At 40.1% G+C, this 10,567-nt stretch overlaps 1 protein-coding gene across 2 annotated transcripts in view; it reads left to right on the top strand.

The window, feature by feature from the left end:
• DDX50 (DExD-box helicase 50) overlaps window positions 1-10,567 on the top strand; it is a 41,286-nt gene that overhangs the window by 14,835 nt on the left and 15,884 nt on the right. For both annotated transcript variants that reach the window (XM_006148935.3, XM_027772042.1), the window contains exons 7-9: window positions 906-1,051; window positions 4,863-5,012; window positions 9,771-9,932. In XM_006148935.3, the coding sequence (XP_006148997.1) occupies window positions 906-1,051; window positions 4,863-5,012; window positions 9,771-9,932 (458 nt within the window). The remainder of the gene's footprint in view (window positions 1-905; window positions 1,052-4,862; window positions 5,013-9,770; window positions 9,933-10,567) is intronic.

Here is a 10,567-nt window from a genome sequence, read left to right as displayed (position 1 = left end):
ACACACACACACACACACACACACACACACACACAGAGAGAGAGAGAGAGAGAGAGAGAGAGAGAGAGAGAGGGAAAATGAGAGAGCAAGCCACCAGGTCTGGGATTCTAACCATGATTGACCATGTAAGAGTGTCTAGTGCCTTAACCACCGTGCCACCTACTGATCCCCCATGTGTTATTTTTTATAGTCAGTAATTATTGTTACTTATTTACTGATTCTTTGTTCATTCTTTCCCCTCCTTTTTTTTTTCTTCCAAATTAAGCCATAGGGCACGTGCTCTCATAAGAGAGAGTCAGAAAGAGAGGGAAAGTGAAAAGTCCCTCCCCACCCTTGGGGAAGGCCATGTTGCAATTCCTTCTCTTCCATTCTTCTTCTGAGATTTTTGGGCATGCATGCGCATGTGCCTGGCCACCAGGTCAAGACTCTACCTGCTGGCCCCCCATATTTCCTTTTAAAATTCTCACCTTCCTTCTGGGTAAAGTTCTCTTAGTATTGTCACCTAGTTGTGAAAGGTGAAAGGTTTTTCTTCTTTTTGCCAGAGGGCACATGTGCTTCCTGGGCAGGAGGTGGGGGGATATCAGTGATAGTCATACCACAGTCCCTTCTCTGTATCTCCTTTTGAAATTTTGGGTTTCATGCACATGTACCTGGTGTGTTTCTCAAGCCTCTGGGCCTGAGATTTGAACCGCACAGTCAGTCATGTGGGATCCTGCTGCTTTCAGCACCACACCACATCTGGCCCAAAAATTGTAAGTTCTGTGAATTCCAGCAAAGTATGAAGGTTAAAAATTTACTCCAAGTTTTCAATTTTTATTATTTCTTTGAAGTTTAGGGGGATTTTTAAGAGCTGGATACATCATGGGATATTATGAAAACAATTGAATTATTTTTGTTTATTTAAGATTCTGAAGACAATCCTCAAACTTTACTGTTTTCTGCAACTTGCCCACAGTGGGTGTACAAAGTCGCAAAAAAATATATGAAATCCAGGTATGAACAGGTTGATCTTGTTGGAAAAATGACTCAAAAGGCTGCAACTACTGTGGAAGTAAGTAACTTTTCAGCATGATAGATTTTAGCTGTTAATTGATATTTATTTTTGAAACTTGTTGAAGGTACACTTAAAGTTTTAGGTACCTCTCCAGGCCTAATCTCTCTTCTCTATCCTTTATCAGTAAGCTGTTTCTATAGTCTGAGACTGAGAAGCAGAAGAAAATAAGTAGGAAAAAAAGGTATGTGAATAGATAAGTCCTGACAGGAGACATAGAAGCACATTGAAGGTATTGATGAAGAAGGTGATTCATATTGACTAGGAAAGAATAGTATTGTGATAGTTTAAGTTTAGATGATGAAAGTTAGATCTTTATCTTACATTCTATACCAAAAAATAAAAATCCTTGAAAGATTAAAAATATTGGGGCCACCAGGTGGCATGGTGGTTAAGGGCACTGGACTCCCACATGGTCAGCTATAGTTTGAGTCCCGGACCTGTTGGCTTGCTTTCTCAATTTCTCTCTCTCCCTCTCTGTCTTTCTCTGGTAGAATTAAAATAATAATAATAATAATAATAATAATAAATGAGGTTAAATTCAATAATTCTTTAAAAAGAAAGATTAAAAATAATAAGCCACAAAATAATTTAAAGCTTTTATAGGTGAGTAGTTTTTTGATTTCAGGAGAGGAAACTTTTCTAAATGTGGAAGTCAAAAATTTTTTATGGGACAAGCAGATGGTGTAATGGTTACATCACTGGACTCCATGTAGTCAAACTGCTGTCCAAGTCCTAGACCCAGCGGCTTAAAACTCACACTGGGTGCTTGTGCGTGCGTGCCCAAAATTCCAAGAGGATTGTGGAGGAGAAGAGATTGCAGTATTGCCATCCACTGATTCCTCGCTTTCTGTCTCTCTCTGTCTCTCTGGCGAGCATATGCACCATATAGCAAAAAAACTCTAAAAAAAAAAAACCTCGACATGTAGTTAAAACTAATCATTTTAAAATATGCAACTGGGTGAGTGGGCTCAGGGAAAAAAAATTTAGCAGACACACCAATGGAAAGACCTGAAGAGGATGATTGATGTATATGGTAATATTTTTGAGTTGATAGATAAGTAATGCACATATACTTTGAAAAAACCATATTGTTTGCTGTTAAGTTGTACAATGATTGGGACCTTCAGAAGGCATGATGCTTACATCACCAGACTCCCATGTAGTTGACTGCAGTTTGAGTCCCGGACCCAGTGGCTTAAAACTCATACCAGGTGTATGTGTGTGTGTGTGCCCAAAATCCTGAGAGGAGAATGGAGAAGAGATTGCAATGAGGCCATTACCCCTGGGGGGGGGGGGTGATTTCTTACTTTCTGTCTTTCTGCCTCTTTAGCAAGCTCACGTGCCTCGTAGCAAAAAATCTCTCTCTCAAAAAAAAGTCAATTAAAAAAAGATAAATGGGCTAGCAGGTGGCATGGTGGTTAGGGTGTTGCGCTCCCATGTGGTTGATTTTGGTTAAGTCCAGACCTAGTAACTTGAAAGTTATGCCAGGCACATGTGCTTGTGTGCCCAGAATTCCTGTGGTGAAGGAGGAGTTACAATGTGGCCATCCCTTCTCGGGGATGATTTCTCACTCTCTCTCTCTGTCTGTCGTCTGTCTCTCCTGTGAGCACATGTACTCTAAGGCAAAAGCCTTAAAAAAAAAAAAAAAAAAAAAAGACAAATCATCAGGAATAAAAAAGCATACAACTCAATGTCACCTATTTACAGTTTATAATCATCATTTCTATCTAATTCCAAAACATTTTTATGACTCTGACGGGAAACCCCACAGCCATTAAGTTATTCCCATTCTTTTTTTTTTTTTTATAAGGTTTTTGCTACAGAGCACATGCTCCTGGAAGACATAGAGACAGTGAGAAGGAAAGTGAGAAATCACCTCCCACCCGAGCAGGGACGGCCTCATCACAATCCCTTCTCCCTGAATTTGGGACATGCACGCATACACCCCCAGCATGAGTTTCTGGCCTCCAGGGTTGGGACTCGAACCATGATCGGCTATTTGGGTGTCCAGCACCTTAACCACTATATCACTTGCTGGCCCTATTCAACATTCCTTCTTTTCCCTAGCCTCTTAGAACCACCAATCTACTTTCTGTCTCTGGTTATTTCTGCCTGGATTTCTCGTATAATCATATAATGCATGACTTTTTGTGTCTGACTTCTTTCAGCATATTATTTTTATGATTCATCCATATAATGTTTACAGTTTTTTTTAGATTTATATATAGGGAAATATAAAATTTTAAGTGTATATTCGGTTAGAGTTTGGTGTTTTTTTTAGTTTTTTTTGAGAGGTTTTTGCTATAGGGTGTGTGCGCTCCCCAGAAAGACAGAGACAGACAAAGTGAGAAATCACCCCCAGGGGGGATGGCCATGCCGTAATTTCTTCTCCATTCTCTTCTTAGGATCTTGGGCATGCACGCACACGCGCCTGGTGTGTGTTTAAGCCATTGGGTCTGGGACTCAAACTGCAGTTGACTACATGGAAATCCAGCGACGTAACCATTTCGCCATATGCTGGTCCCAGAGTTTTTTTTTATCTTTGTTTTTTTTGTCAGAGGTCACATGTACTTATCAGAGAGACAGAAAGATGGAAAGGGAGAAAGCAGCCTCCTAACAGGGCATGGTTCTGCCACTGTTGCCTCTCCATTTCTCTATTCTGTCAGCATTTTAGGCATGCACAAACACACATACACCTGGCATGTTTTTCAAGCTAGGAGGTGTGGGATTTGAAGAGTGGTCAGTCATATGAGATCTAGATCCCTTAAACCATGAGGCTACAGAGTTGGCCCTATTTGCTTAGTTTTGGAAAATTCATACACGTGTGTAACCAGACTATTACTAAGTTACCAAACCAGAAAGTTCCTCATGCTCCTTCCTAGTCATTTCCCCCTTCAGAGACAACTAGTGTTCTGGTTTTGTTTCCCTGTCATAGATTAGTTTTGTTTGTCCTAGAACTTTTATGAATGTAATCATACCATAAGAAACTCTTTCTGTAAGGCTTCATTCACTCAGCATAGTTTTTGAGATTTATCTATGTTGTTTCATGTATCATTAGTTAGTTCCTTTTAATTTCTGAATATTATTTTTAAGTACTCCCCCGCCTGAATTGCATCAGACACCTGCTTACCCCCCCAATACTATTCTGTTGTTTGAATATAATTTGTTCATAATTTCACCTGGTGATAGCAATTTATATATATACATATATATATATATAATTAAAAAAATTTTTTTTAAAGACTTTTGCTTTGGGCACATGCACTCGCCAGAGGGACAGAGACAGGCCAGGAAGACCCAGAGAGACAGAAAGCGAGAAGTCACCCCCCCCATGAGGGATGGCCCCACTGCAGTCCCTTCTCTAGTCTCCTCTTGGAATTTTGGGCATTTACACATACATGCCTGGTGTGAGTTGTTTGTTTGTTTGTTTTTTTAAATTTAACATTTATTTATTTACTTATTTAATGTGACCAGAAAGGAACAAAGCCAGAGAGATTTGAGTGAGAGAGGGAGAGTGAGAAAGGAAGCCACCAGTTCCAGAACTCAAACTGGTCGGCCAGCCCAGTGTGTTTTAATCCACCAGGTCTAGGACTCGAACTGTGGTTGACTACATGAGAGTCCAGTGACATACTCATTACACCATCTGCTGGTTCCATAATTTGTGTATCTTTAAATGGGATTGAGGCAGTCTCTGTGTTACAGTCTCTCAAGAAAGCCAGTTCATGACCAGATAGAAAAAAATACATGAGGGGATTTTTTTCCCCAATACTTTTAATGAAACAGTTGTTTTTTTTTTGTTTTCTTTAAGCATTTGGCCATCCAATGCCATTGGTCTCAGAGACCAGCAGTTATTGGTGATGTTCTTCAAGTCTACAGTGGATCTGAAGGGAGGGCTATTATTTTCTGTGAGACCAAGAAGAATGTAACTGAAATGGCCATGAATCCTCACATAAAACAGGTAAATCTTTTCGTGCTTTCTCTAATTGAAATTATGGGATAAATAATGGGAAAAATAATTACGTTTGCAGACCATATTTGATAGTCACTAAATAATTCATAAAGAAGGTAAAGCCAGTCTCTTATACCTGTTAGGTCAGGATAGAATTCTGTCACTTTATGTCCGAAGTTTTTTTTAAGGCTTTGAAAAATGATCTTGAAAACATAAAGGTTAGAATGAAATGAAATTCTGTGAGTTAAGAGGGTAATATTTTAGAGTTGTGTTATAAATGAATTATAAATATTTATTGAATGAGTAAATTAGAATATTAAATCCATATATATAATATATAATATATATATATGGATGGTCAAATTGAATAATAATAAATAAAGTAAATAATAAAAAAAAATTTTCAGGGACCAGCAGTTTGCATAATGGCTGTGTTGCTGGACTCCTATGTAGTCGACTGCGGTTCGGGTGGTGGCTTAAACTCACGCTGGGCGTGTGTGCTTGCGTGCCCAAGATCCCAAGAGGAGAAAAGAGGAGGAGGGATTACGGCGTGGCCATCCCCCGGTGGGGGTGATTTCTCGCTTTCTGTCATATTTCTTTTTGTCATATTAATATCCACTGATAATCAGTACCATCAGTCTTTATTTCAGTGTCTCTTTAGTCATTTTTGCTGTCTGTGACTTGTTATTTAGATTTCTGAAGAAGGCATATGGAAGCAGTATTGCCTATTGATAATAGCTTTATTTTTTTAGCAGAATTATTTATTTTTTTCAACTTGCTATAGTGCACATATACTCACCATACAGAGATAGAGAAAAAGGGAGAGAAAAAGGAAAAACAAGAGAAAGCGAGAAAAAACCCCACCAGGTCCCGGACTCAAACCGTGATTGGTCATATGAGAGTCCAGTGCCTCAACCACCATGTCACCTGCTGGCCCCTATAGGTGACTTTATACATGAACGTTAACTTGACTATATGTAAAATCCTTGGTTTACACTTTCTTCTTTTAGTAAGTGTGTATGTATGTATGTATGTATGTATGTATTTGCTGAGACCTGCTTAGTTGAACATGTTTTTCTGAGTGGGGAAGGCTGTGGATTAGAAATAGATGAAGTAGCAAACACACAAAGACATAGGAGTATAGAAAAGCAAGGATTGGGTGGGCCCAACTTCTCTGTTGGAGAAGTTGTGACCAGGAACCAGCTTCACGTTTATTCTTTTTTTGTTGTTGTTGTTAATATTTATTTATTTAATTCCATTTGTTGTTGTTATTTTTTAATTTGACGAGAGAGAGAGAGAGAGAGAAAGTAAGTGAGAAAGCATACCTCTAGGTCCAGGACTCTAACCGCAGTTGGCCATGTGGGAATCCATTGCCTCCAACCACCACACCACCTGCCAGCTCCCAGGTTTATTCTTTTAAAGGACAGAAAATGGGATAAGAAGAAATGGAATGCAAAGCCAGTTGTTTTGGGATATGAATCGTCTGAAGATGTGAAAATGACTGGCACCATGCAATTTCTCTTATCTTTTTGGGGCAAAATCTGATAAACACATGTAACTTCCTTTAGCCTCATACCTCCCTGCAGTACCCAGGATCTGGTATTGACAGCAGGAAGATAACCGATAACAACAAGCAGATAGCGTTTTCGTATGTAAATGCTCTCAATAGCCATTGCTAAAGGAGCTTATGGAAGCGCATTTCTGCATGCATGTAAAGATCACACGTATTTTCTCAGATTGACTGCTCTGCACATTTATTGTTTTATGTTTGCTGCAGGGTGGGCATGCTCACTGGAGAGAGACAGAAGAAGTAAGGGACGATGAGCAAGCACGATGAGAAAGGGATAATTGCCACACTAAAATCCCTTCACCATTCTCCCCTTGGGATTTTGGTCTGTGCACTTATGCACCCAGCAGACATGTTTTTCATTTTTCAAGCCACTGGGTCCAGGAACAGCAACCATAACCACCATGCCACAAACTGGTCCCTTTTAATATTTCATATATGTTATTACATTTGGAATAAAGCAGATGCTAGTGTGATTTTTTTCCTTTTTCTTTAAAGCATTCTTTTTAGAAACATTTATTTAGCTTTGTTTATTATCTTTTTTTTTTTTTTTTTTTTTTTTTTTTTGGCCAGAGAGAGAGAGAGACAGAGAAAGAGAGAGGGAAAGTGAGAAAGTAAGCTGTAGGTCAAGGACTCGAACTGTGGTAAGTCATGTACAAGTCCCCATCTTTAATACATTCTTTACATTTATTTATTCCTTCCATGAGTAAGAGAGACAGGCCACAGTAGCACTCAACAGGGTCTTGATACCACTGTTCACATTCAGTCTCAGCCAGCCACAGATCAGGCACATGTGTGCTTGGCATAATCAGGGGGTCTCTGGGCATGAACATAGAACCTTCCCATGTTGCTCAGCCCTATAGAGCATTGTATTTAACCACTGCACCATTGCCTGGCTCTTGATTTTCTTTTCCTATAAAAAATTTGGGGGAGGGACCAGCAGGTGGCGTGGTGGTTAAGGCGCTGGACACTCCCACATAGCCGACCAGGGTTCGAGTCCTGAATCTGATGACTTGCTTTCTCACTTCCTCTTTCTCTCACTCTCACCCTCTGTCTCTCTCTGGTCAAATTAAAAAATAAATGAATGAATAAATATAAAATAAATAATTATTTTTTAAAAATTGGGGGGGACTAGCAGTTAGCATAATGGCTATATCGCTGGACTCCCACATAGTTGACCACGGTTCGTGTCCCGGACCTGGTGGCTTAAAACCCACGCTGGGCATGTGTGTATGCATGCCAAAGATCCCAAGAGGAGAATGGAGAAGGGATTGCGGCATGGCCATCCCTTCTGGGGGGTGATTTTTCGCTTTCTGTCTCTCTGTCTCTCTCTGTCTGTCTGGCGAGCGTATGCGCCCTATAGAAAAATCTTCTCCAAAAAAAAAAATTGGGGGGGAACCACCAGGTGTCCTGATGGTTAAGGCAGTGGGCTTCCACATGGTCAGCTGAGGTTCAAGTCCCAAACTTGGTGGCTTGAAACTCATGCTGAACACATATGCATGTATGCCCCAAATCCCAAGAGGAGAAGGGATTGCAGCATGGCCATCTTCCCGGGGGATGATTTCTCACTTTCTTTCTCTTCGTCTCTCTTCATCTCTTTCTGTCTCTCCAGTGAGTGCACAGGGCCTATAGCAAAAATCTCTCTCAAAAAAATTTTTTTTTCTTGGGGCCAGTAGGTAGCATGGTGGCTAAGGTTATCATTTCCCATGGCCTGCATTTCTAGTGGCGTGGCCTTCCCCCAAGGGGTTGATTTGTTACTTTCTCCCTGTCTCTGTCTTAGGCAAGTACGTACGCCCTGTTGCTAGATGTTAAAAAAAACAGGTTTTTTCTTTAAAAATTTCTAGTTTTACTGGAATATATTTTGATGATGATTTTTTCAGTTTTTCTGGGTAAATAATGCATTTTGTACTTGTAGTTTCAGATAACTTTTTGTTTTTTAGGCTTGCGCCATAGGGTGTGTATACTTGCTGGACAGAAAGAGAGAGAAAGTAAGAAATCACCCCCAGTAGTGATGGCCACTCCGTAATCCCTTTTCTTCTGTTCTTCTCTCACGATTTGGGACATATATGCACACATGTCGTGATTTTCAAGCCACCAGATCTGGAACTCAAATGTTGGTTAACCACGGGACTAGCAGTTAGTGTAATGGCTATGTTGCTGGACTCCCATGTAGTCGACTGCGATTCGTGTCCCAGACCCAGTGGCTTAAAACTCACGCCGGGCGCGTGTGCGTGCGTGCCCAAGATCTTGAGAGGAGAATGGAGGAGAAGGGATTGCGGCGTGGCCATCCCCCCTGGGGGGTGATTTCTCGCTTTCTATCTCTCTGTCTCTGTCTGTCTGTCTGGCGAGCACGTGCACCCTATAGTAAAAAACCTCTCCAAAAAAAAAAAAAGTTGATTGACCATGTGCTATCTGTGTCTTAATCACTATTCTTTATAAACTGAACCTTATCCTAGGTGTGTAATATAGGAAAAAACTGTGTTATGTGTATAGTAATAGGATTATCTTATATTAATAGGATTATTAATATATGTATATATTAATAGGACTATCCATGATTTTTTTTGTTTTTTGAGGGGTTTTTGCTATACGGCGCATGTGCTCACTAGAAAATTAGAGACAGAGAGATCGAAAGCAAGAAATCACCCCCTAGGGTAATGGCCACATTGCAATCCCTTCTCCTCCATTCTCCTCTTGGTTCTTAGGCATGTACACACATGAGCCTGGCATGAGTTTAAGCTGCTAGGTCTGGGACTCAAACCACAGTCCACTATATGGGAGTCCAGCAGTGTAACCATTACGCCATCTGCTGGTCCCAATGACTATCCATGTTTTCACGTATCCACTGTGAGTCTTGGAACATATATTGCACAGATAAGGGCAGACTGCTGTGTTAGCATATGTGAATAGTGTGAGAGACTGTGTATATGTATTTTTAAAACAATATTTGTTGGAATGAATATCCACCAAACTGTTAACAGTGAATAATTTTCAAGAGGTCGATATTAGAGAAACTTTTATACTTTACGTTAAGTATTTTTAAAATGTTTACTTTTTAAAAAATGCAACAAGTGTACATAATTATAATTACCAGAAAACAAGATTAAAAAACAAGGCAAAAAGAAAACAGTCTGATGACATTAGGTTGTTATTAATTGGAGGTATGAGCTGAACACTGACTTTTACCCTTTTTCGAATAGAATGCCCAGTGTTTACATGGGGACATTGCACAGTCACAAAGAGAAATTACATTGAAAGGCTTCAGAGAAGGCAGTTTTAAAGTTTTGGTGGCAACCAATGTGGCTGCCCGTGGTTTGGACATTCCTGAGGTTGACCTGGTGATCCAAAGTTCTCCTCCACAGGTAGGAAATGGGTTATAAAGTATCATTGTGTTTATAAGGTATTGCTTGTGATGGGAAAAAGTTTTTGTTAGTGAGATGTTAAGTTACTCAGAATATGATGCTTTTACAAACGATTAACTTCACCTTGTGGATTTGAAGCATGAAGAGTTGCCATGGACCATTCTGTGGTGGAGTGGTTAGGGTGGCTGGATCCTATGTGAGCAACAGTGCAGTTAGAGTCCCAGACTTGTTGGCTTGAGAAACACGCCAGGCACATGTATGTTTGTGAGCCCAAAATCCTAAAAGGAGAAATGGAGAAGGAATTATGTTATGGCCGTGCCTTTCTCTGCCGCCACCACCACCACTCCACCCCCCATTGCCCCCTTCTGTCCATCTCTTTCTGGTGAGCACACATATCCTATAACAAAGTTTTAAAAAAGATTTATTTAAAAAAAAAAATTTATTTATTTATTTATCCCAGTGATTTTCAAGCCACTGAGCCTGGGACTTGAATCATGGTTGGCCATGTGGGAATTCACCAGTTAGCCCTGAAAAAGTTTTAAAATCTTATCACTATTTTTTTTTTTTTTTTGAGGAGGTTTTCGCTATAGGGCACGTGCGCTCGCCAGACAGACCGAGAGGGGAATAGAGACAGA

Source organism: Tupaia chinensis, unplaced genomic scaffold, assembly GCF_000334495.1.
Source record: "Tupaia chinensis unplaced genomic scaffold, TupChi_1.0 Scaffold000250_1, whole genome shotgun sequence".
NCBI lineage: Eukaryota > Metazoa > Chordata > Mammalia > Scandentia > Tupaiidae > Tupaia > Tupaia belangeri.
This window is presented reverse-complemented; position numbering and strand designations above follow the sequence as displayed.